Source organism: Pseudopipra pipra, chromosome 4 (genome assembly GCF_036250125.1).
Source record: "Pseudopipra pipra isolate bDixPip1 chromosome 4, bDixPip1.hap1, whole genome shotgun sequence".
In the NCBI taxonomy this organism is placed as follows: Eukaryota; Metazoa; Chordata; class Aves; order Passeriformes; family Pipridae; genus Pseudopipra; species Pseudopipra pipra.
In genome coordinates, this window is record NC_087552.1 from 15,538,764 (window position 1) to 15,565,085 (window position 26,322).

At 37.1% G+C, this 26,322-nt stretch overlaps 1 protein-coding gene across 2 annotated transcripts in view; it reads left to right on the plus strand.

The window, feature by feature from the left end:
• Positions 1–26,322, plus strand: part of ARHGAP10 (Rho GTPase activating protein 10) — a 147,312-nt gene that overhangs the window by 55,880 nt on the left and 65,110 nt on the right. For both annotated transcript variants that reach the window (XM_064651746.1, XM_064651747.1), the window contains 9 exons: positions 2,679–2,780; positions 6,006–6,116; positions 8,054–8,158; positions 12,248–12,377; positions 13,671–13,777; positions 15,439–15,533; positions 19,150–19,231; positions 20,336–20,378; positions 21,677–21,742. In XM_064651746.1, coding sequence (XP_064507816.1) covers positions 2,679–2,780; positions 6,006–6,116; positions 8,054–8,158; positions 12,248–12,377; positions 13,671–13,777; positions 15,439–15,533; positions 19,150–19,231; positions 20,336–20,378; positions 21,677–21,742 — 841 coding nt within the window. The remainder of the gene's footprint in view (positions 1–2,678; positions 2,781–6,005; positions 6,117–8,053; positions 8,159–12,247; positions 12,378–13,670; positions 13,778–15,438; positions 15,534–19,149; positions 19,232–20,335; positions 20,379–21,676; positions 21,743–26,322) is intronic.

The following is a 26,322-nucleotide window of genomic DNA, read 5'->3' on the forward strand; positions in this document are numbered from 1 at the left end:
TTTTAAAAAAATGGCACAGTGAACTTCATGTATTAAATAAAGACTAGCTTTGGATAAAAGTAACAAGGACAAATTTGACCTCTTCGTACCTATCTTCCTTCTTGCAGTGAGGAATTTAAATGCTTATTAAAAAAAAAAAGGGAAGGAAAAAAAGCCCAGCTATTTATTACAGTTTTGTGTTGCAAAACTCAATTACTACATTTTCAAACTACCTGCATATGTTTTATTTTAGAATAATGATGTAATTACCAGTGATATTTAATAGCTAAGACAATGTTTCAATTACAAGAGCACTATACATTTTGAGTTTAGCAGGAATGATTAGCATGTTCTGCATATGATTTCAGTGTTCATGAATTGAAAATGCTCTGTTCAGCATAAATCCTTTCAGTTTAATAATACAACGAGCTTTGTGTAATTCTATGGACTTGAGAGAAGTATATTAGATGACCCAACCAACATACAATGAAAACTTGGTCTGTGAGGGACCAAGGGAAGAAAAAATTAATTCTAAATGTAACCTATTGTCACAGAAGCAGCTGTTTAATGAATGGATTATTTCAGCAGTATTTTTACTGTTAAAGAACATTGCTGTTTTGGGTGTGAGAACTCCTAATGCTTTAAATGATCTCATATCTTCACTCATTTCCTAGTCAGGATTTTGTTCCTGATGGTTCTAAGGCAAATTACATTGACATTGTCTACATCTCTCATTTTTCTTGGATGGATGTTTCATTCCTTGTGTCCCTGCATACTGTTTCTGTGAAGCTGTAGCTATTTTTTTTTTTTTTTGACAGAATTTGACCTTTAAATAGAACAGTCTTACGTAATTGTATAATATTTAAATAAAAATCCTTTAAAAATATTTAACTCTTGGAATATTCTTAACTGAATATTTATTCAATATAATCAAAGCACTGACACTGGAAATATAACACTACTTAGCTCTGAAAAAGAAGTTATGGCACCTAGTGGTGAAATATATCTGGAACATCGTGTAGTATTTACTTTAGGAAAGATTTATACGCTACTATTACAAACTAAAACTTGAATGTGCTGCCTCAGATTTTCCTGTATCTTACATCCCCCAATGATGAAATGGTCTGAGTTAGGCTTAAGAAGAAAAAGAATAAGATAAAAGTTTAGCTCCATAGTGCTGGAAGCTGAGATCTTATTCAATTACCCCTCAATAAAAGGTGTTACTGCTCTAATCCCAAACTACTTGTGTAAAGTTTCTGGCTTTGCCTATTAAGAAGTTAAGAGAGCTCTTTTTTTTTCTGGCAGCACTCAAATATTCACCATATCAATGGAAACTTTGCTAATAAAACCACAGAGATCCACCCCTACCCCACACTCTACTTTCTTCCTAATTCTCCAAGTGCTAATGTGTTATCTCTGATCACACTGATATCATATATATATCTTAATATTTCTCAGTTGATAACTAGTATTGTGGCTCCTTTTTTACAGGAAGTTCTTAGACTCATAATGGAGGGAAAAAACACCGTTTTTTACAAAAGCACTTTCTGAGAAGCAATCCTAAACAGCTTACATCCCCCTTAAATATAATGCCATTTTCAGAATCTAATGGTTCAGAGAATAAAAATGTGTATTGCTTATAGTGTATATATAATATCATTAAAAGTGAAAGGTTAAGAGAAAAAAAAAAGAGCAAGTATGTCTGTTGAGTTTAACCAGGATTTTGGGTAGAATACATACAAATTAAAGTCCAAAACTACAGTTGACAGAAAAATATTGTAATTGAACTGGTACCTTTCTGATGAGTAAATCTGTGTCAGTTCTTGCATACGTAGTGCTTGATTTTACTTATTTGAGGTTATTTTCTACTGCAATTAGATATAGTAAAAATAGCTTCAAAACTGGTTGGTTGAATTCATCAATACTGATTTTTACCTTTACACACTGTTAGGAAATTAGAACTGAGGAAGCAATTTGTTTTCCAATGTCTTCTACTAAATTAGATCCAGGAACTCAGATTTCCTAGAAATATTTGATGACCATCCTTCTTCCAGTATGTTGCTTTTGATGGTCAGAGAAATGGATTTGCATGTGCAAATGATATTCATATGTGTCTGTGAGAATTTTTCCTAGTATGATTTTATGTTTTATGGATATTTTTCTTAATTTTAAAAAGTCTTTTTTTTGTTCTATGCACAATAAAACTGGTAGGAACAAGAATTCAGCAGAGAAGTCGTTGTATGGCTTTAAAGTCAAGAAATCCTGTGGAATATGGAGATGTATTTGCTTTGGGTTTTGAGCTGTTGGAATGTTCCCCCTGTCAATTTTAGAAAGGTTTTTTCGTTTTTTTCCAGGGAATCCCATAGTTCCATTTAAGATCTCTATTCAAAAACAAGGTGGTGTGAATGATCCCTGAAAGTAATGAAAAATGCAATAAATCAGAAAGAGGTCTGTTTTTTCACTCTTTTGACTTAGAAGATGTAAGCATCTGTGTGATAAGCTATACCATAATGATGCAATGGGATTTCATTTCAAGTTAGCCTTCAAATTAATTTTTTTAAATGAGATGGAAACATCCCTTCCTTTACTTATCGGAGCTATGATAGTTTTTTTCTCTTTGTTTCTGATTAACTAGAATTTTAAAAGAAAGAGTCTTACATTTTTATATATAAATCATTGCTACTTCGTTTCTGTTGTAGGAGGAAAAGAAGAAGTTTGATAAAGAGACAGAGAAGAACTACAGTTTGTTAGAAAAACATTTGAATTTGTCAGCTAAGAAGAAAGAGCTACAATTACAAGAGGTATTGTTACCCCTCTATTTTTATTCAAGCTAAAGGCTTTTGAATAAGTACATGTACCTCAGCAAATGTAAAACCAGCATTCATAGTGGTAAAATAAAAATAAATTTGCACTGGAAAGGTTGGTGAGAAAATCAGTAGTATATGCTGAACTTAGTGATGTACCCCTACCATTTTCTGAATCAAGGGCTTTGTGTGTGTATGAAGCAATGAACATCATGTTATTTTTTTATGTATAATTAAGGCAATAGCAATGTGCAAACATATTGTGAAAAACTCTGTATTTCTTAACAGAATTTACCATGGATGTAATTTACTAAGTGTATTGACTAAGTGTCCTGTGATAATACTTTATGCAAAGCACAGCAAGACCTCTGTTCCTGAAGAAAAATGGGTTTGTGCTTTTTCTCATGTTTTGAAGATTTGTTTGGGGAATTTTTGAGTAATGCTACAAAAAAATCTGTTGACAATTTATAACTTAAAACCAGATCTGTTTTGCCTGGCATTCTTTTTGTCCCTCTGGGTTTTCTATCATCGTACTTACTTGTAATAGTTTTTATTGCTGGAGCAACAACAAATAGTGTGTGAGAAGACTGCAGAGAAATCTTGCAGAGACTTGCTGTAGCCAGGAGGATTTTTTTTTCCCCAGATAAATGTAATTATTTCAGAATTATTAATGCTTAGACTATAAAAAAACCCCAGTGTTTTCCTCAGAGATAACACTTCTCCCTGCCCTCTACCCCATCCCAAATGGTCTATGCCATTTTTCATAAAAATGGTTAATGTAACTGACAAAGTTATCTAAGAACTTAAAAACTCTGATTGCTCTCAAGTTTCACTAGGATGTTACTTTGCCCTACTGCATTTGCAACGTAGGCCCTCAGATGTGTAAACAAGTGTCTTTTGGGGAATCGAGTTGTCTTGGTGAAGTTACTGGGCATTGCTTATGCATCAGGACCTGTACTTTTATCAAACTGACCAGCTGCCAAAGAGCTTGATGCAGAAAAAAATGATAAAGGATTAAGTATGACATCTTGATGAAATACTGTTCTCAATATCAAATCTGAAATGAGACCTAACCTCAATGGAAAAATACAAAATACCTGCAAGAGGCATTTTGAAGCCGTATCAAATATGGTCTGAAGCTTTAAAGTATGTGCAAAGTCTAGAATAAGCAAACAGATTTGTTTCAAATGTCCTTCAAAGTTTCATGAACAAAAAATCTTAAAGTCTTCAGTCAGGCTCTTTCATTTGTGCATTTAATTTTGGAGTATAAATGTATAAGCATTTGGGGAAAAAAAAAAGGCCCTTGCAGCATGTTGTCAGAGTGCTAAATAGAAAGCACTCTCTTGCTCAAGCTTAAAGAATAGGTGTATATAATTGCACTGGAGCTTCCTAATTTAGTGTTATATATGGCTGGTTGTGTCAGTTCCTGACTGGAGTAAATAAAGGATACAGGGATAAATTTGACAAAAATTTGTTGAATAACGTGCCATGATTTGGAGTGTGTCTTAGATTAACACAGTCTTTGACTCTGTTGGTGGAGGGATAGTCCTATAATTTCAGTGAGACACAGTCTTAATTCTGTTTTATTGTGTCTTATTTGTGTATTTCTTCAGTAACACACAAAGTACAATGCAACAGTGAGTGAACTTGCTGGGTGCACCCCGAGGCTTGTGCCTCAAAAAACTGAGGAGAGGTGTGATAATTTATTTACAGGGGAATTGAGATGAAGCAATAAAATGGCTGTGCTGAATGTTGTATTCTGGGTTGCGTGGGGAGGCAACCAAACCACACAGCTGAAAAACAAAGAAGAGAGACAGGAACGGGCTTACGTGGGGCTTTGGTGTATACAGGGCAGTCTTCCAGTTGATGAGCCAAATGTCCTTGTAGACCCACTTCATAATCTTTTTCTATGGTGTCGTGGCCATATATATATATATATATATATGTATATCATGTTTATATCATTAAAAGCTTTGCTGACAATTCAAACAATTGCCGTGGTGCACGGTTTATAGAATACGTCGAAGTGGCATGGCTTGCTTACTGATATATATATCATTTGCTTACTGATATATATATATATCAGAGCTTTATTTTTTTAATGGCATTTGTGGTTATTCCCCTTTAACTGCTGACAGACTTCTAGCACAGAGCAGTAAAGCCAAGCACGTCTTAAGGCAAAACTGTCTTAAAGCTGATTTGACTTATCCTCTTAAAGCTTAGCAGTCACTGTTCTGCCTGGAGGATATAGTCTCAGTAGTTAAGAGAGAGTCCATGATAGTAAGTCTGGTCCTTTCACCTAACCCTTTCTCCATTTCCTTTTGTAATTTAGTGTAGAAACGTTTGGTACCATTACATTGGCAAAGACTAAGTGTTAGTTACTTTGAGTAACCGCTTGTAGCCTTTTTTTAATCTGTTTCAATAAAAGTTTCTATTACCCAATTTAAGTTTAAGAAGGGCCTCATGTACCTTTAATAATAACTTCATAAAATAATACATAGATGCTGGAAAATGAAATATTTTTGTACAGATGGATGGCAGCTGAAAAAGTAACTGTTCACCATCAATATGATGTTGTCATTCCAGCCAAGCTGTGCTAAGTATCAGCTGCAGCTAGTAAAGGCTGCATTTTAAAATATTTGATGCTCTGTGGAAACTTGTGTTGTACCAAAAAGTGAACGTTTTTCTATTGCATTTCTTGCCAATCAGAGTGGGCACAGGTGTGGCATGGGTACAGTAACATTATAGCTACTTACAGCAGTTATTTGGGTTATAGAGTAAAACTTACAGTACCAGCAATGTAGTTTTCAAAAACAATATTTTCTTCCTTAATTTGGCTGGAGAGATGATTTCTCCCTTTTGTAAGGGAGGATGCTCCCAGCTCCCTCTCTCTGTTTAGGGAGGGACTTTTGCAATGCTATTAAAGCAGTGCACAAGTTCCTGCTCTTGTATATCTGGCTTGGATTCCATAGAAAAGAAGCTTGAAGAGGTGTTATTGGAACTTTTCTAAAAAAATTAGCCTCATTATTCAAAACAACATGTTACCTAGTAAAAGGGAATTGCTGCTGCAGTTCAAAAGTAAATGAATTATCTCTATTGTAAAGGAAAAAATCCCAGTTTGGAGAAAATTATCTTATCCGCTTGCCACTTGTACGCTGTGTGTATGTCATCTTGAAGCTGTCTGCAAATGCCTTTGAAACACTGGATGTGTTCTGTCTGCAGGCAGATAACCTAGTGGAGCAGAATAGAAAACACTTCTACGAGCTGTCCCTCGAGTACGTGTGCAAGTTGCAAGAGATACAGGAGCGGAAGAAATTTGAGTGTGTGGAACCTGTAAGTACCAGTGAATTCAGCCTACGCTGTGTTTCATAAGGGTAGGCTGAGAAGGAATGCAAGTGGGCAACAGCCAAGCTCTGTTTTCTGGAAAACACGTGCATTTGTGTGACTTAACAGAATTTAAAGCAACTTGTTACATCTGCACAAATTGCTGGTATAGATACAGATAACCAGGCACCTCAAAGCTTACCTCAGTAATTACAGCGGATTTGGAACCACTGATGCTGATTGTCAGAAAATGTGTGAGACCTTTGGCTGTACTGCAAACCCCTCAATTTACCATGTGTGATAGGACAGAGAGTTCAAGATTATGTTGGTATCAGGCTTCTTGCATTTGGATTTTTTTTTACCCATGAAATAATATTTGCTGACTAATGTAAGGAATCTAATTTTCAGTATGAATGTAGGACTTAGAGGCCTGCTAGGGAAGAACTGCAGATTTAAATTAATTGAGCATGCTGCTTTATAGAAAGCCCATTATTTGGTAGCTTGATATGTTTAAAATCACTTGCAATTGAATCTGTGTAGAAATCAAGGGGTTTCACTGAATTTAGGTGAAAATCTTATGTGCACTAACCAGACTTACTTAAATCTCTGAGAAGAGCTTATTCTAAAGTTTTCTGAAATGTACATTAGCTTTGTAGTATAAATGAAATTCATCATACAGTAAGAGAACAGTAGGTGTAATACTGAGATAAAGGGAGGATGGATTGTATAAGTGTTTAATTTGCTCATGCTCTGAAGTCTGTTTTTTTGTGCCAAGTCTGTCCTTTTATTCTGATACAATTACTTTAGCATAATAATGAAAGAAGTTCCAAATGACGCCAGTCAAAGTAGTTGGTCATTATGGAGCTTATAAGAACTGTCTGTTTTGATATAGTTTATCCCTGTGTGAAGAAATTGCTAAAATCCCTAAGGGGGAATAAATTGCTGTATTTATATTAACATTGTTCAAGGAACAGAAAAATGCTGTGGAAAATAAGCATTTAAAAAAGCATTAAAAAATTGTGTTGGATTTTTATTTGTTAATTAAAAAAAAGATTTTTTTAATCCTAAATAGTTTTTCATTTGGTTATTATGTTTAAAACCATTTGAAGTTTCCTCAGAGCCACGCTAGAGTAACAAATCTTCAAATGATGTGTTAGAAACATGTTCCCTTCTCAATTCTGAAAACTCCCTCTGGATGGGGCTGAACTTCATGTTGCTTAATTTGGATTTACAGTTTACACTAGAGTAATAAGCTGAAATTTAGTACCAAATTCTTATTCCCTTTTCCCTTAATAATACTTTATGTGGTTTTTAGCATTTTTGAAAACTGTTTATTTGCATATGACTTCAGAGTTTATTAAATAGGTTCTTTGGTTTGTTCTCTTTAGAGAGTTGTTCTTTCATGTGTCACTTGCTTCTTTCCAACAGCCTGAACCAAACGGGAGAGTTAGACAGGACTGCACGTTGTACCAACATAGTATAACTCATTCTTTCTTTTAAATTGAAGTGCTGAAGTCAGAAACTGCAAAGTTGATCATTTGCTGATGCTGACAGAAGGTCAGATCTGTGCACAAAAAAGCAGTGATGGGTGGAGTTACTGGATGGAAAGCTTCCTTCTTTGAACAAGCCAGATGACTCTGACAAGAAAGTCATCTCCACATGGTCATTAGTAGAGAGAGGAATGACCAGGCAAATGGTGACTAAAAAGACAGGATGATCCTTGTGCACAAACATTTATTCCAGACATCATTGGTATAGACCACCTGTAGGAAAACATTAAATAGGAAAGTTTGGGAGATAATGAATATACATTCCTTGTGGTCAAAAGGAAAGTAGAGATCAGCTGTGAAATTCCAGAGGCAGGACTGCCCAAAAGTGCCTATATGCAGCAATTGTATACAAGTAAATGGAGTTTTTCGTTCTAACAAATTGTATTTCTATTTCAGGTGCTGTCGTTTTTCCAGGGTTTGTTCACTTTCTATCATCAGGGATATGAACTTGCTAAAGACTTCAATCATTACAAAATGGCCCTGCAGATAAATATACAAAATGTGAGTAAAATCACCCGCTAAGGTTACTGCATGTGCAATATCTGTACTGCCAATACTTTACCGCGGTGTTAGTGCATTGCTTGGGAACTTTGGGGATATGGTGCCATCTCCTGGATAATCAGCCACATCACTGAGCAAATCGTTGCTAATTCCAGCGAGTTCTTTTGTCATTTCTAATAATATTGTAAATAAATAAGCACCAAGTAAAAGGCCCCTTCTCCTTTTTATATTTTTTAATAGAGAAATAGTGCAAGGATTATCATGAAAGAGTTGAAAAATGGATAAAGTCTGTAAAAGTGCATGCAGCACTGCAGAATTCAGAGGCTGGGTAATGAAATGCCAAGATTTTCAGTATTTTAGGTGTGTTTTGAAATCGAGTGTGTGGTGGTGATGTCTGAAAGTCCTTGATAGGGCTCTGTTATCCATAGCTAAGAAAAGAGAAGAAAAATAGCTGAGAATTCTTTTTTCTTTTTTTTTTTTTCTTTGGTATCTCTGCCAGGTGTGTGACTTGAAGTTTCTGTTTGTCTTGCAGCTGCCCTTTCAGGCAAGGAACATTTTGGTGTTAGCACCCGTGATGTCTGTGACAAAACAATGTGTTCCTTCAAGGGCAGGCTAAAGGGGGCCACTGCTAGTTTATTGTACCCTCCTACCAGATTGCCCAGTGTGATCTGGTCAGGAATGGGAGAGCAGGGAGCAAGGTGACAGGCTGAAACAATGGGACTGACAGAGTCACTACTCAGGTGGTCTATTTGCTTCCTTGGGATTTGTTGAAGAATAAGACTTTCTCAGAGGAACTTGCATGTGGCTGTTGGTACGAAGCAAACCATGTACCTTACTGCAAACAATCAGTTCCTGATAGTGCATCTGCTTTGACCTCTGAGGGCATCTGGGCACAGAAACTACTTCTTGGAGATGGCAGTCTGTTTTTAGAAATGGCTTAACTAGCAGGGAGGCGGAAAGGCGAAAGAGAGGATTACAGTTGTTGTAACACATAGTGACGTGATTCATGTGTCATGGTACCATTCCTTTAATTTTCTTCCCATATGTTTAAGTCTCAAGTTTCCTTTTGAGCTGTTGTTTGGTTTGGGAAGGGGAACTGATTAGTGGTAACTTCATAAGCAGACTTTTGTGGCAGAAGTCAATGCTTCTAGAGGAAAGTTTAAGACAGACTTGCTTCTTTTGTATGGTTAGCCTAACAGAGGGAGGAGCAGCGTGGAGCTGCAGTGGATAGAGGGGAGGTGATGCAAGATGGGCAAGAAATGAAACATGAGAGGGAAGCTGTGATATGGTTTTGAAGAGCTAGATTTCAGATTAAGGATGGAAAAGAGCCAGTGAAGTGATCTGAAGAAGTGATGAGCATTAAGAAAGCAAACTAATCTCAACAGCTGCAGTTTCAATTGACTGAATGGTATTATAGTGTGCCCCAGCAAATTCTAAAGAGGTTGAACATTACAGCTCAAATGTTATGAATACATAGAAAGAAGCTGTAGAAAGAAAGGAGGACAAGGATTAACAACTATTTGAGGTAAGAGGAGAATAGAACGAAGCATCTGAAAAGATCACGAGAGGGCACGGTACATTCTCCGCTGTGTTGAACAAAACTTCCCAAGGGAAAAATGAGCTGAGGCTTGGCTATGGTACAGCTGAGCTGCTGGCAGAACACTGGCTTGATGTGTTAGAAATTGAAGGGTACAAGGTTCAGCATGGAGAGTGATTTGAGAGTTGCCAGTGTAGCTCTAGTAATTGCCTTCCCTTTCTTTCAGGTTGTCTTTACTTTGAGAATTATAGTGTGGGTTTCCTCTGCCCACGCTGCCCCATACCCTGCTTTCCCCTCACTGCCCCTCTACACCCCCCCTGAAATGAAAGAACCAAAAAGACCCACCCCAGCCTTGCAGCCCAAGCACTAGAAAGCTGATTCTTTCAACAGCCATCTTCTCTTATAGAAGCCCACATCTCCAACTAGGTACTGCTGCACTATCAGGACTTCTCCTTGCTAAAAAACCTGGCCTTCCCTGGGAAGAGAGGGCATAGCCACACTGGTTTAGCAGCTGTGGTTGACTCCTGGTTAAGCTCAGCTTTGTCATAGCACAAAAGGAAGATAGAAATTTCCTTCAGGTTCCTGGAGCCCATGGTGCTTCATCCCACCATTCCCAGGAAGCATTTTACACACTTGCATTTGTGATCACTGCACAGCTTGGACAAAGACCCTGGCAGGATCATTTAAAGTATCCAACCTTGAAGTGATCAGTGCTCAGACAGGAAAGTTTAGGTATGAACAGTCTGTCACTATCAATTTTTTTGCCTTTGTCCTGTGGGCAGAATGTGTTTTTTGATGCAGCTCTTCTAGGAAATTATGAAAAGAAGCTTATAAAGTTGTTGGGAACCTTGGAAATTAGTTATGGGCAGGGTCTAACTCCAAAATTTGCAAGCAGATGTGAGCAGAAATTGGGATGATGGGTATGGGAAGAGTTTAGAGCAGTTGTTTTGCCTGGAGATAAGATAGGCCATTTTTCTCTAGTCATCACCTAATGAATATCTTCAGCTTTCCTCTGTAAAACATGTGGATATGGGTGGCTGCTCAGATCTGCTTGCATAGACTGTATTTGTGCCCATGAATAAACTTCTGCACATAAATCTGAAATCTGCATGTACAGATGGCCAATCAGGAGTATGGTGTTGGAACTGTCTATATACAAACACTGAGTCTTGTTTATACTCGTGTCAGTGTATCCTTTTCAGTGTATCCTTATCCTGGGGAAAAAATAAAATAGGTGAGGCAACGTTTTCAGAAGCTCATCCGTTTTCAGAAAAGTAAAGGTGCTTTCAGAAAACAACAAGACACATAAGCATGCATCTGGAAGTATGTGCTTTCCTCAAAACACGTGTACCAGCTGGGCAGAGTACCTGATGGAATTTAAATGTGTATTTTCAGTGTTTGCTGTTTGGACAGGTGCATATGTGGAGAAAACGAGTTATTATAGTGATTGTTTTGGTTTTATTTGCTCATTGGCCACTTATCAGTGTTTTTCAGAGCAAACTGAAGAGTTTCTTGTGTGAGGTGTGCACTGCTCTGTTATTTTGTGTAGTCCCATTGTATAATTCGTGGATTGCATGGTTACTTTCTGTTTGTTTTTATTCATGTTCTAATAAATCTTTTCTGGCTGCCTGCTGACTTTGGGAGTGACATTCAGAAATAATAATCAGCTGGACTTTCAGGGGTTTTTTTGGGTTTGTTTTTGCTTCTGCATGTGTGTGCTCAAAACATTTGGCATGTATATGTTGGTGACCTTCCTATCATTTTTTTTTTCCTCAATAACCACAGAAAATCCTCTACTTCCTGACAGCTAGTAAGAATATCATGAATTAAACCAGTATCTGTAGTAATATTTCTGTAAGGAAACTTGAATATTCAAATTAATTTTGCATTCAGTATTTCCCTTCTTTCTGAACAGGTCAGCACATTGTTCTAGAAATCTACTCTGGCACTTTTTGTGTGCTTTCCACAGTCATAGCAGCCAATATCTAAACCATACATTAATTTTGAAGCATATCAGAAAACCCAGAGAATAAATATATATGGAAATTGTGCACTGACTGTCCTAAAATAGCCTGAGTCATTCTCTCATTTTATAGTTATTTTTGATGAGTTGACCCTGGCTGGATGGCAGGTGAGCACCAGAGCTGCTCTGTCACTCCCCTCCTCAGCTGTAGAGTTTGTGGGTTGAGATCAGGACAGGGAGAGATCACTCACCAATTACCATCATAGGCAAAACAGACTTGACAGGGGAAAGTCAGTTTAAGTTATTACCATATTAGGGTAGGGTAACAAGAAATAAAACCCAAATCTTAAATAGACCTTTCCATCACCCTTCCCTTCTCCCAAGCTTAGCTCTACTGCTGATTTTCTCTACCTTCTCCCCCTCAGTGGTGCAGGGGGGACAGCTTCTCACAAAGGCTCCTTCTGTAGCACCCCTGCAAACCAAAACCTTGCCATGCAAACCCATTTCATGATTGTAACTCCTATCTGCCAGAAAGAGTAACTCTTTCTTCCACTCTCATTACTAAAGAGCTTTTGCTGTCGTCTTTTAGACACGAAATCGTTTTGAAGGAACAAGGTCAGAGGTAGAGGAGCTCATGAACAAGATCAGAAGGAATCCTCAGGAGCATAAAAGAGCAAATCACTTCACGATGGAAGGCTACCTCTATGTACAGGAAAAAAGTAAGGTGTATTTTGTATTCCATAGTGCCCATATTGCGCATATAGGCAAGTCTTATTTCTACAGGTAACATAAAGAAGCAAAGTGTTTACAGTTTATTAAACAGTCATCCCAGTAAATGGTCAAAGCCTCTAATCAAGTGTTGCTGTGGCTCATAAAAAGGACATGGAGCTGAAAGTGTGACAGTTCTTAGTAAACGTGTCTGAATTTGGGGAAGTTTTAGTTGACCAAAGAATGGATTTCATGTTATTTTTAATCCCCTACTAATGACCTCCCCTAGAACTATCAAACGTTTTTTTTGTCAGACAACATGAGTTGTCAAATTAACCACTGAAAATTGGGCTAGTTTAGTATGCTGAAATTGAGGGTCATTTCCTTGATTCAGTGATATGCTCTCAGTACCTAATTGTGATCATAAAGTCAAATAAAGCAGGCCATATGTTAGGTAGCTGCTGTTAAAAATCTTGCCATGAAGGTGTATGTCACACAAATAATATCCTGGCAATACTTCAAACAATTATAAATCTTTCTCACGCTAGTAAAAAAGCCAAATGCAGAGCACTTGCTGCTCAAGGAATGACAACAAAGTAATCTTTTTTTAAACATTTTGCCTAAGTCATATTTTTAAGATGTCTGCCCTTATAGAAGGAGAAGATTCCTTTGCAGACCTTTTTTAGGAAAAGGGAAGCAATAGAAGTGAGCAGATAAGTAGGGTCAGAATCCAAGTTTGAACAGTTAACATTATGATGCAAATCTCAACAATACTCCATGCAGTGAGCTGGGCTCTTAAGTGTGTATATTCTATGTAGGGTGTGCACTGCTAAGTAGTCAGAAGTAACTTTAGGTGTCAGAAGTTGTGATCAGACCTTAATCAGTAGATTAATCAGTAGATAGTGTAGAACTTGCAACACAGGTTGCAATCTGTGGTTATTTAGCTTCAAGTTACCAAGTGTAAATCTAGCTTTCCATGTTCTGCTAAATAAAGTTTCCAAGGGGTGTTTATTTTATAGGGAAATACTATTTTGTCTATAGTAGTGAAACAAAGATATGTAATAATTCTTTACAGTTGTCATTAAGCATAAATGTGAAATACTACATTTATCAGTTTTTAGAATAGTAAGCACCTATTAACATTTGTATTATGTTGTATTATATTATTAATTCATACCTTTGTTTTAAATACTGCATTATTAGGAGTTAATTGTTAGACTCTGAAGTATCATTTTAAAAAGCAGGAGAAGAAAACACAGGAGCTGGAAAAAATACATCTTATTTAATGCTTTTGTGTTATGTAGGACCCGCACCCTTTGGTTCCAGCTGGGTGAAGCGCTACTGCATGTACAGGAAAGAGACAAAGAAGTTCACAATGATCCCATTTGAACACAGATCAGGAGGGAAAGTTGTGAGTATATTTTTGTATTCCACTCTTATACTTGCCCTGTATCAAGATCAGAGGATGTGTCAGATAAGATGTGTCAAGAACTCCCCCTCTCTACCCTCCTTGCCCCTTTTTTTCTTCTTTCCTCACACAATTCATTCTGCCATTTAAGTTATGGATGGATTAATAGATAGGAGTTCTGTAGACTTTCCAGTTGCTTCCTTTTAGAAGACCAGAGGACATGGTACCGATAACATGCAATATTTCGCTATTTAGAATCTGGTTTATTCATGAGGCATTTAACTTATTAAAGTATAAATCAGGAGAATATAATGGACTGAAAAATTTCTTTCTTACATGCTCCAGTTAGATTTTTACTTTTTTTTACAGATGCAAGAAGTAGAAGTGGGATTAGAAAAATGGATTTTCATAGGGATATAATTCATACTGATAACTGAATGTAATTTCAGGTATCTTTGATAGTATCTGAAATATTCAAGACCTGAAACTTTGTTGATCTTTAAATGGCTTTAATTCCTTCTGAAGTAGTTGGGAATTGATGGCACTCAGCACCTTCAGAGATGACACATTGAATGAATGCATTAATATGGATGAAATGCATTTTGTTGCAAGGAAAAAGGATATCTGAAGCTGGAAAATAATGCTTGAGTCAATATGCCTGTAAATGCAACACCCTGTCCTGTCTTCAAATTTGGATAGAAGATCATGTTGTTGTAATTTTATCAAGTTATTATATCTTATTAGTTTGAGCAGAGGGGAGATGGCTTTCATCATTTTGAGGACATGTATATTTACACATGTATTGAACTTGGAAGAACCTTTCAAAAGCTCTGGAAAACCTGATGTACTGAAAATTAGTGGTATTTGGCTTCCTTAATCACATCAGTACTTCTATGAATTTTTTATCCTGATTTACTCTAATTGTAATAAGCCTTTTTAGTTAATATAATATATAGTATGGGTCTGAGCATTCAGCATTCTGAAACACTTTTAAAGCCATTTTTGCTATATTAAAAGACCTCCCATTTGGAAACCCACAACGCAATTCCTCCTTCAGTGACAATCTTCTGTGTCAGAGATGCTGAAAAAGACAATAAATAATTAAAATGTACAGTTAGTCCTGATTAAATCTGATACAACTCATTCACAGATGAGTTTATGTGATTTCTGGGTAAAAAAAGATCCTAGTGCTGATTGGTCTTGGAGAGAGAAATGCTTCTGTAAGACAGGTTATAGATAGTAAAGAGCACTGTTCTAGCTGGTGTAGCAATAACCTTTACTACAGAAATCACTGCACTGTGTCTGACAAAAAAATGGGAGAAGTCTCTTACAACTCATTGTGTGCTTATATTGTAACAGGTGCAAAATCTTTATGATAAAATAGTTTTTGTTAGTTCAACTTACTGTGGTACTGAGTCATGCTGTGAAGTTCCAGCTGAAAGGAACTCAATATTTTTGCATTTATGTCCCATAAATGGCCACAGAACTTGTTGTTGTGCAGAGAAGTGAACAGCAAACATGAACGAATTCTTTTGCAAGTGTCAGTTTTCGGTGTAGCTTTTGCCATTATTTTAATATAAATTTGCCTTACTTGTTTTTTATACAGCTGGCTTATTGGAGCTTTCAATTACTAGGTCAAGCACATAAAAACTTTCTTTTCACAGGGTGATGAGGAACTGTTTGTCCTTACCTATTGTACCAAAAGAAATATAGATACAATAGACAGACGATTCTGTTTTGACTTAGAAGCTTCAGACAGGTAAGCTTGTGAAACACACTAAGAAGTAGTTAAAACTGCTACAGTAAAATTACTGTTGTGTTTTCTTCTGATTTCCTCAGTGCTCGTTCAGACTGCCAGTGGGAAATGGTCACTGGAGGGGCAGACAAGCGCTGCCATGGCTTACTGAATTTTACCTCAGCTGTGTGTAGATGAAGCAGGGAGGAATTAAGCTGAAATGTAGATGTCCTCTGAGCTCACATGAAAGAAAAACAGAAAAAAATCTGAGAAACTATTAAGAGTTGTTGTTATGGTAGTGAAGATATATGGCTTAAATTGAAATACGTGTTGCTCTGATGAAAGACTGAGGTCACAGTAATAATTCATATAATCGTGACCATTTTGTGCTACAATCCCGCTTTCCAAAATGATGTGGTGCTAAAGATAAATGCTGGATTTTCAGATTGAAAATAAGATTTTGAGGCTTTTTGTGGCTGGTATAATCGTCCACTGCATCTTGAACGTCGTTGCCACTGTTGTTCTGAAGCACCACCATTTTGTTGCTCTATTTCAAAATAATTGTGCCCTTTTTTCACTAGAGGCTCTCAAAATATGATAAATATTTGTTTTCAATGGCATGGTAGTCTCCTTCATTTATGAAGATGAGAGAATCCAACTTATTAGGGCACTGCAAATAAATACAGGTGTGGTAATGCTACATTTTCTTGATGCAGGTTGTATTTATGCAGAAATGGATCATATCTAGAATTAAATGCTAGATATAAATTAGTGGACTGTCGCTGTGTTTTAACATTTCCACCCCCCCCTCCGCTCTGAGCTGTTTTTAACGCATACATTTGCTCCTTACTTATACCAATTAACTATATTCTAATTTATAGTGTAGTAGGTCTTCAAGCTTTATAGGATTTTTGGGTTTTTTTTCCTATCAAATTCTTAGTGCTTTTCACTTCAAAGGCTGAAGTGACCAGTGCTGTCAGGCCCCTCTCTCCTATGACTGCTATGGTCTATGAATGTGTCTGTGATAAGGATGATGTGCACGAGCACAAACTTAGATCCAAGGCTATGCCTAGTGAGACTGGCTTGCCTGAGGCATGTCCATTCCTATAACAAGCAATGGGTCAAAGGATGTCAAACTACCACTGCATCAGAAAACTTCTAGCTCACGTGGCAGATGACAAGATACTCATTTACAGCTCAAGTGGCATTTGCCACCAGTCTACAGCATGGTTTGAACTTGCATTTTTAACTTGAGAAGGATATGGCTTAACTATTCTACCACAGTGTTCCAAGAGTAGGAAAGAGAGTAAAGATTTATACTCTTGGAAGCAGCTCCTCTTGTGTCAGTGTATTGGTCAGTTTGGATAACAGATTTCAAACTGAGTCTGCTAAAGTTGTTAAAAAGTAGCATGAGAAATGTTAGTCTGTCCCCCCCGTGCGTCATCTGCTCGATGGGGTACCTCAAGTTTAAACAGAGAAGGATGGAGAGCAGTGCTTCCTTGATCCTCCAAAACATTTTCTCATTCTTTTCTCTGGTAAAAGTGAGAAAAGTCTAATTCATCTTTCTGTCTAGATATAATAGACACAACTGGTCCACTGTGACCTTGATATCAGACATTTTTCTTTTAATAATATATGTGTGTAGTACTGAGGTGTTCCCATGGAGATTAGTTCTGTGCTGCAGGCCATTAGCTTGTTTCCTTGGTATCAGTTCAGGGCACACTTATCCCTCAGCTTGTCCAAGTTAAAAAATAACGTACAGATTGATGGCTGGGCATGGGGTTTTCTTTGTTACTGTGCTTTGGAAGGAGGCAAGGTCATAAAATTTTAGGAAAGACTTTTCAGTAACAAACATTCAACCTTGTGTGTGACTTGAGCATTACTTGGAGCTAGCTGAAAATTTACATATTTTTCTTTTAAAAGGAAAGCTGAGATGGTTTTTTGTTTTGTTTTGTTTTGTTTTTTTTTTTAAATCTGATACTTATGACTATAAGCTCTGAGGGGCTAGGTCTCTGGGAATTGATGTTTCTACTACTCCATCATGTTTAGTTGAAGGTGACTAGTGGTAAATGTAGAGAAATTTAAATCTTAAGGAGACAGCAGAGGTCTTCTGGTGTAGGAAAAAGATATTCTATTGATGAAGAGCTGAAATACTACTTAGATTTTAATTTTTCTAATGTAGGACAAGGAGGAGGGAAGGCTTTGTCTCTTTTGACTTTAATTTGCAGGCAGGTAAATAGTATTTCATGCGGCATATACTGAATTTGAGGTATTGCCTTTAGATGATACTCTTGGATACTTTGACTGTTGTAATTTAGTGAAAAGAAGGAACATTTTCCCTGCATAAGTTGTAGTTTAAACTAGTAAAAGGAAGTAGACAAGAAAGAAACAAATGAGCACGTGGGATGTTTTTTTCAGTGAGTGATTTAAGTTTGCATGCTTATGATGGCTGCAGTTCTGCACTGCAGCCAGACCCATTCCCACTGGAAAAAAACTGGTATGTCTTGAGAAGCTGCCTTGCTTACTGTCATTACTAGTGCCAGTATTACATTGTTTTAGTCTTAAAGGTTATTAATTGCAGAAATTAATGTCATCACATGTTGTCTGAAAAGAGATTTTGAGCAGGAGGTATTTTTTTTGTGGAGTTCTATGCTGTGACGAAATCTTGTGGTTTGATAAAATTTATAGCAAGGTGAAAATGAACTAGAAGTTTCTCTAGCTATAAAAATGTGCATGTGGTGTGTAGACTGTTACAGTTTTACATAAAAGTGGGATTTGTCCTGGTGTTCTCTGTGCTGTTATTTTCATACAACATTTCCCCCTATGGCTATTTTGCTACTTGAAGATAGATATCGTACAAAAGAGAGAATGTTATGATTTAGTTCTTCGTTTCTATCCATCTCTGCATAATGAGATTTACAGATTTGCCAAAAGTACTGGCAGGCTGAATAAAATGATTTTTTTTTTAATTGGTAGAGAAATAATTACCCAAATAGCCTGTTCTGCTTTTAACTCTCCTTGCTTTGTATGCTATGCTGAACCACATGATTACTCTGTTTACTTTTCTATGATATAAACTCAAAAGTAGATTTCTGTTAATGTCTGTTCCACTAATCCCTACATCCCACAGTTGCCCATCCCTGCCTTTTTAGGAAAGTTGTAATAGTGGAGTTTTGTAATGAGATCCTGCATTAAGACTTGGTTATTTTTCTAAGACATTTAGTGGCAAACTGCAATCATTGTTGCTGCTTTAAAGCAAAAGATCACGTATTGAGTAAGTTAACAAATTTTTAATCTAGTGACAATGCAAGACCAAGTTTATTTACAATTCAGCAAACTCAGTAACTCCTAGCAAGTGTTAGAATCAGCAAGTGATCAACAATGAGCTATTTGAAATAGTTTGCAGATTACATTTGCTTTCCTTTTTCTTCCCTGTTCTCCCTATTTCCTACAGTGTGTATCCCTTCTGCACCTTTTATTTTCAAGGTGAACAGTGCTTAGTTATTAAGCAAAAAATGAACAAACAAACTTCCTGACTTTTAATACAATGGGCTTTTGCTTGTAGTTGGAAGTAGACTTTGACAAGAATTTTTTGGTTGCTGGTGAGTGCAGTTACTCTATGTTGTTGGTACATTTGCAGGCCTGGAGTTCCTGTGACCATGCAGGCATTTTCTGAGGAAGACAGGAAGCTATGGATGGAAGCCTTGGATGGAAAAGAAGCTGTAACTGTCATTTTTTAAATATTCTTTAATAGTATAATGGAGAATTCTCTCACCCTCTGCTTTCTGATCCCATTTATACTTTAGTAAACTGGGATTATGTAGTTTGCAAAATGATAGATTCAATGAATAAAGAATAAAAGTGAAATAAAACTCAGGAGAGATGAGTAACTTGGTAAAGCTCAGTGTGGATAACTGCTAATGCTGATATGAGATATTTTTCATTGTAATGACAGCATCAATTTTTATAAAAGGTTTCCCATCGCAATGATAATATTGGTGTTCTAGAAAATGTCTAGTATAAGCATGTTCACTTAGTCTTATGCTGGCATACTTTATTCCAATGGCAAAATTTGAGTCAGTTACATGGTATTATTTTTTTTTAAACTAGATCAAAACAGTTCTTCTCAATGGGACTGAGGCTGTGCTTGAATTTGCTTAATTTCTGGCTCACATAAGGAAATGGATGTGAACTGTAGAATGGAAACACTCTGTAGATTATTCTTGCAATCATAAATATATTGGTCTCGTGGGCCAGAAATAATGGGGTTTTCTAGACAATGACAGCCACATGCTTGTCCCCAGTAGCTGGCTAATGGGAATTTTAGCAGGAAGTTTTATTGACATCATTGTTACCTAAATCTGGTTTCATTTGCAGAGGTGTTTATTACCATGACACGTTGTCTGAGCTGGACTCCCCAGTAAGTTTACAACTTCTGGGAATGCCCAGGATTCATGAAAGCACTTCACAACAATATGAGTGAGCTTGCAACTGTGGGAAATTAAACTGCCAAAAAACATAGGAACGCAGAGCATGTAAATCACAATTAATTTCAGTGGCTGTAGCTAACATTGTTCTGTACCCCAAGGAACTGTATTTGTTGAGAATTTTTAATAACTTTTACTCCCTAAAACGTGCAGTTATCTACTATCTGAGGGGGCATGGACCTCTGGTCCTGCTGTTAGAGCCGTTGCAGTAGAAGGCGACACGTTTTAGCTGTAAACAGCTGTATTTGTGCCTACTGAGGATTAAGATTGGGGATGCCTTTTAACTGATTTCATAAAAGTTTTAAAATAATTTATGTCTTTTTACTCTTTTTGTCTTAGCTGTTCATCAATTTGAATAAACCAAACGCAAAACGAGAGGGAAGTAAGTATTTAGATTAATATTAAAGCTGATTTCTGTTAACATTTTACAATTGAGAAAGGCAAAGATAGGGTTTTTTTTCCAGTGGATTTAACTTAATTAAATATTTTACTCTTAAATCTTGAGTTCTGAATATATTTGGGGATTTTGTAATTAATGGGGTTTCACAGTTACTCAGTTTAGTGCATATACAAGAATTATAGCACTGGACATAAGCTAGAGAATCAGTCTGATTGTTTTTGCCAATTTACTTCATGCTTGAAATTGACTCAAAACTGGCTGAATTTGTATGTAAATGCATCACAATTTCTTAATCCAGACTGTGTGCACACATCTGTTAGAATGTGTAATGTGCTTTTAAAAGCAATTGCGGCTGAACATAAAGGTCAGCAAAAAAGCTGAATGCATGCATTTAAAATATAAACCAAAATGGAAGTAGAAGAAAAGGCTTTCTTTAGACATCAGCTTTCTTCTGTTAGTTAAGTAAATGAATGAAAACAGGTATCCCTCTTTTATTATCAGGCAATTTATACTTGGTTTTTTTTTTAAAAAAAAAAAGTAATTAAATTGCTGGTTAAAGCTGGATCATGGTGTTATTAATAGAATTTTTTCCACAGAGTTTTCTTTTCATCGTGCAAGACCAGGTCCCCAGGAGCAAGAAGGCCAGATGTTTGGGGGAAGGGCAGTTTTGCAATATAAGCATTTAAATGTAGTTTTGATGTAGGGAAAAAGTGTAAGATAGGAACAACAAAGGAATGCTGGAGCTCAGCTGTTGTCCTGTTAATGCATCTGCTTCCATGTAGTCAGATCATTAACTGCTGTGAAATTATATACATGTGTCCTGTATCTTTAGTGTGGGAATTTCTTTGGCTTAGGGTAGGACTCAGTAAAAGCCCTTCTGTTGATGATTATGTTTTTTCATCATAAGTACTTCCTTGTCCCATTTGGTGAACTCTCTCAGATATTGTCGATGTTGCAGTAAGTACTGTTAAATTCAGTTTTGCATCTGCCAACATATGTAGCTAATCAGAGATCCCATTCTTCAAAGGATGCTGCTGTGAACAGATTCAGTGAAGCCACTACCATAAGAATGAGCCTTTAGCTGGGCTAGGCAGGGTTGTGAAGGAGAAAAGCAGAATTTTTCTAGAAAAAGTGATAGAGTATTTCCGTTCCAGAATATTTACAGTTTTGCTTCAGAAGTACTAGCTATATGATTAAGTCTAGCCTTATTTTCATTGAAAAGACATAATTGCAATTAATGCTTTAAAACTGTTCAAACCTTTTTTTTTCTTGTCTTATAGGTGCACAATTGGATAAAATAGGGTTCACCGTCATCAAAAAGTGCATCAGTGCTGTTGAAACACGAGGTAATGATCAACCCAACCTGTTAGTGAAGAGGGTGAAGCTCTTTGAAGGGTCTGCTCTTTGAAGAAGGCTTGTGTGATAAAGTGTCCTGTAGATCTCTGGAAAAGACTTTTACATAGTAGACATTTCACTGACTACACTGACCAGGTCAGGAGTCCAGTCCCAGCCTTTTGTGTATGGCTTTCCCTCAAGAGATGTATTTTCAAGAAGTGCTCACAAGCAGGAAATAGCACCTCTCTTGACAAAGGCAGCCAATGTTTGTGTGCAACAGCAAAGAGAAACCTGTGTCTTGTAGGCAGTTCCTGTACCTTTGCTGGGCGTTTGAACAGACTAAGTTATTTTAGAATTCCATTTCTGTTTAGTTGCTTTAAGACAAAAGAACAGGAGCTGAGCAGGCAAGTGACTTACAAAAAGTATTGAAGTCCTTTTGGTGGAGTTAGTATCACACCAGAGACAAACATGCTGCCAGGGTTACTGTTGCATATCCTCATTGTTGTACCTCCCCAAATTGGAGATGGAAGAGAGAGGTTAGTATGCAGACAGTATTCAAGAAGTAGTTTGGATTGATTGTGGAGAGGCTTTGTGTCACAGACCTTGTGTAACTTGGGCACTGGGTGGCATCAGCTTTTGATATCACTGCCCTGTGAGGAGAAAACAGTCCTTGTATGGACATGTTGAAACGTGAGGTGACCAGCCACTCTTAAGGCTCAATGCATTGTACACGGTATTGTGTGGAGAATCTGCTTAGTTTGTTGTGTTTGTTTAAAGAAAAGAGGCGAAGAGATGAAAATAGGTAGTTGGTTGCTGTATATTTCTTAGTTTGTTAAAAGAGATGTTGAAATTTCTCTGTGTGCATTTTGTTTTTCTCCTAAAATGCTGACCTTGCTTTCCACTCCCAAAGGGGAGACTGAGGGTTTTTCAGGAATTGTATCTGTTTTTTCCTAGAGATCTGACATTGCATGGGGCAGAATACTTATATCTTTCTTTGTATCACTGTCCAGCTTAAATAAGATAGCTGAACAGAAGAATGGGTTGTTCATACTTACTGTCAGTGCAGGACATTACTGAAAAACAGTGTTTTCTATGTATGCACTTACTATACAATATTATTAGTAAGACCAAGCAGCCTTTGTGATACTGAGAATTTTGCATTTAAACGGTAAGAAATATCTGAAATCCTTTTTCTCTTCAGCTTTTTTGTATCAGCCCTGTCTGATGCATTAAAGATGTTATTCCAGATTAGACCATATTCTGTCTGGTGTTATTTTTGTTCATTCTGTTCTTTTGAATATTTTTCAGATAAGGTTTGCCTGTCTCATCACTTTAAATTTCAGTTACTGGCATTTACAATCTGAATATTTCAGCTGGGAAACATTGCAGATAAAGCTGGTGTCCTACAGATAAGTTGCCTTCTCTGTAAAACCCTGCTTCAATATAGATCTTCTCTTTGCAGTGGGTGAGGCAGATTTCATGGAAAGACTTGCATGTGGTCATGTAATGAAAGGCTAGTTTTGGTCTATGGTACACTATATTTTGGTTTATTATTTGTAAGTGTGTTCCTATAGTTTTCTTTGAGTAGTCTTTTTTTTTTTTTCCCCTTCTTTCTCTGATACCCTGCAAGGAAAGCAAAACAAGAACATAACTGTGGAAATTGTGTGAATACTTTCTTCATGAAGTAGTGATTTGAAAATGTTTTGTTTCTTTTTTCTCTTGACTGTGGGTAGGTAGACTAAACTGAGTGGAAGTTTTAAGTCCACTCTGCCCTTTATGCCTTCATTTAGGGGCATGTAGGAAGATGCAAAATTTATGTGTAACCCTCTTGTTGTTCAAGACAGATGATAAGCTTTCATGGGTTAGAGGCATGTCTCCCTGTAGTGGAATCTGCCTCTCAACATAGTTGGAAGAGAATTAAAGTTACCAAAGGAGGCCTGCAGTTAGCAGAGTGTGGTAATTTCTTCTAATGGAAAAGACTTCTATCTATTAACTTTGTTTTGGAGAGTATTCAAGAAATAAACATAAATCCACGTTCGATTAATATTTCTTTTCCCAGGGTTTCAAGAATGGATTTAGGTGAGGTACTATCTTCCAGGAACTCAGTATCCACTTAGCTCTGTTTCAATAAGCTTGATTTGTCCATTATGTTCCAAGCAGTTGTTGATGATTTTCTGTTTACTGATTGTGAACTTAACGTCAACTGCATTTAAAACCAAAACAAACAAAATCCCAAAACCAAAACAAAAAAACCCCTAGAGGACCTTCTGCTGCTGTCTGCTGCTCTAAACAAATGCCAGGAGAGCATTCACTTGTTTGCCTCAAGAGTTTGGCCAAATAATTGTACGATGAAGAAAATCCATCTTTCAGGGTGCAGGATTTTATACCTGTACTTATTCTTAAAAACAATTTTTACTTGGTTATTTTACTTTAATGATAATATATCAAAGGCAAGTTATGTTCATCAGAAGAAAACAGGACAGATGCTTCTTCAGAGATGGTGCTTGTGTGCCATGTTTTTATCTCTTTTAATCATAATGGGTGTGAGGTTGGCGTGGGTGGAAAGAGAGGACAGTCTAGTGTGGGTGGAAACTGAGAATAGTCTTGTCATGTCATAGCAGAAGTAGTCTGGTATTCAGAGAGAGAAGAGCATAGCAGAGATATTGAGCATAAACTTGTCAATGGCTGGATAATTTTTTTCTCAGTTATGTTCCCTTTAATAAAGCCAAGAAGGAAATTATTTGCTCTGAATGAATTAGAAGCATCAAAAGCAGTGCCTTGGTTAAAATGCACGTGAGCTTCTGGTTCAGCACTTTGGCTGTGCTTTACCTGGTAGGAGATGCTGAGGCACCAGGATGTGCATCCTGTCTCTCCTGTATGGAAGACAATGCTGGTTGGATGCACACCTATGTTTTGTCTTGGAGAGAGCATTTTGGGATTCTGTTTGGAGTATTTAATTTAGAATTAGCTACTGAGAATTATACAACAGGGTAAATGTTTAAAAAACATCGAGGAGCTTTTTATGTCGGTGTTAAAGACGCTGTGCGTGTTTTTGCGTGCAAGTAGTTGGTTGTACCTTCTGTGGGGATGTGGTAGGTAAAGTGTTTGCCAGAGCAGTGTTTGTCGAGTTCAGAACTACTGTAGCTGCTAATCTGGGCTGCAGAGAGAGATGGCAGCATTGAGCTGAGTCTCCAGGCTGTCTGCTCCTGAGACGGAGAATAGACGGTGAGGAGGAAGTAGAAAACCTTTTCACATAACAACAAAAAAAAAATAATAAAAAAAAAATCTGGCATTACCTTGAGTTTAGTGCACCACTTGTATGGCTGTTGCCGTGCTATGGAGTTTGATATAAAAAGTTGTATTTGCAGCTCTGTTACAAGTCCGTGTCAGCCTCATGTACAATGCCAGTCACAAAGTAAACTTGCCTACGTACCTTGCTTACAGTGGTATAGATTACTGTTTTGCTCACAATACCTTATATTTCTAAGCATGTTTCCCAAACTGTGTACCTGTGCCAAATTCCAGTATCAGACAGCCAAGCATCTTGAGATAATGTAAATATGAAGGAAGCTGTGCTGCGGGGCTTTGCCGCTCGGAGTTGCCAATAGTGGTTGAGCCGGCAGACACAGCGTCTGAACCCTTCAGCGTTTCAGTCAGTGGTGAGCTATTCCTTGCAGTGAGTCATCTTGTCAATTGTGTTCTGTAAATGCCAGGCATTATCAGTGTTGGATGTGCTGAAGATCTGAAATGTGCAGATTAAATCAGAAATAGTTCAGTTTCAAACCGGGTTTGTATATTTTAAATAAAACATCATTCGAAAGTATGTTTGAAGGTATCATCTAAAACTGTGTTGAAATATTAATGCCTCTTTGCACTCCTTGATGTCTGCTAGCAATTAGCTGTGCTTTTTTCAGGTTGATGAATTTGAAACCGATCAATTATCTGATAATCACTATCACAGACTCATGATTATTGCTGGAGGATTGTCTTGGTTTCAGTACTGCCATTATTTCAGAAACTTTTGCATATCATGTCTGTTTTAATAACAAGCACTAGTTTTTGTGGTTTGACCTAATTATTTTTAAGCCCGTAAATGTATGTTTGGGGTCAGCACAGTTGGTTCCCCCCAGTTTTATTGTTAGAAGCACAGGAAGTCACGAAGCAACTTCCTAGATAAGCAAAAGCTGAGTGTGACAGTATTTATTCAGCTTTTTAGCATCTTGCATATGATGCAGAAGGCTTGTCCTGTGGTGTCATTGTATAAAAAAAGTGTGATGCATTTTGTCAAAGCATTAAAAAGCTTGATGTTACTCTGGTACCAGAATTTTCCTGGACACCTCTGAGAAGTTTGAAGTAAAAAGTAATTGCTACTCTCAGGACAGATTTCTAGTGCATCCTTGCAGTGTATTAAGGACTATGTTGTTGGTCTTGGGTTTTGGGGTTTTTTTTGTGTGTGTATCTCCAAGTGGTGTATAGCATGCTATAACAGTTGTTCTAAGGATCAGTGGAAAACTTATTTGGTTGGGTTGATAACTTCATATTTTGAGAGGAATATTGTGGCCACAGAGCTGAGTTTTTGTCAGTTCTTTCT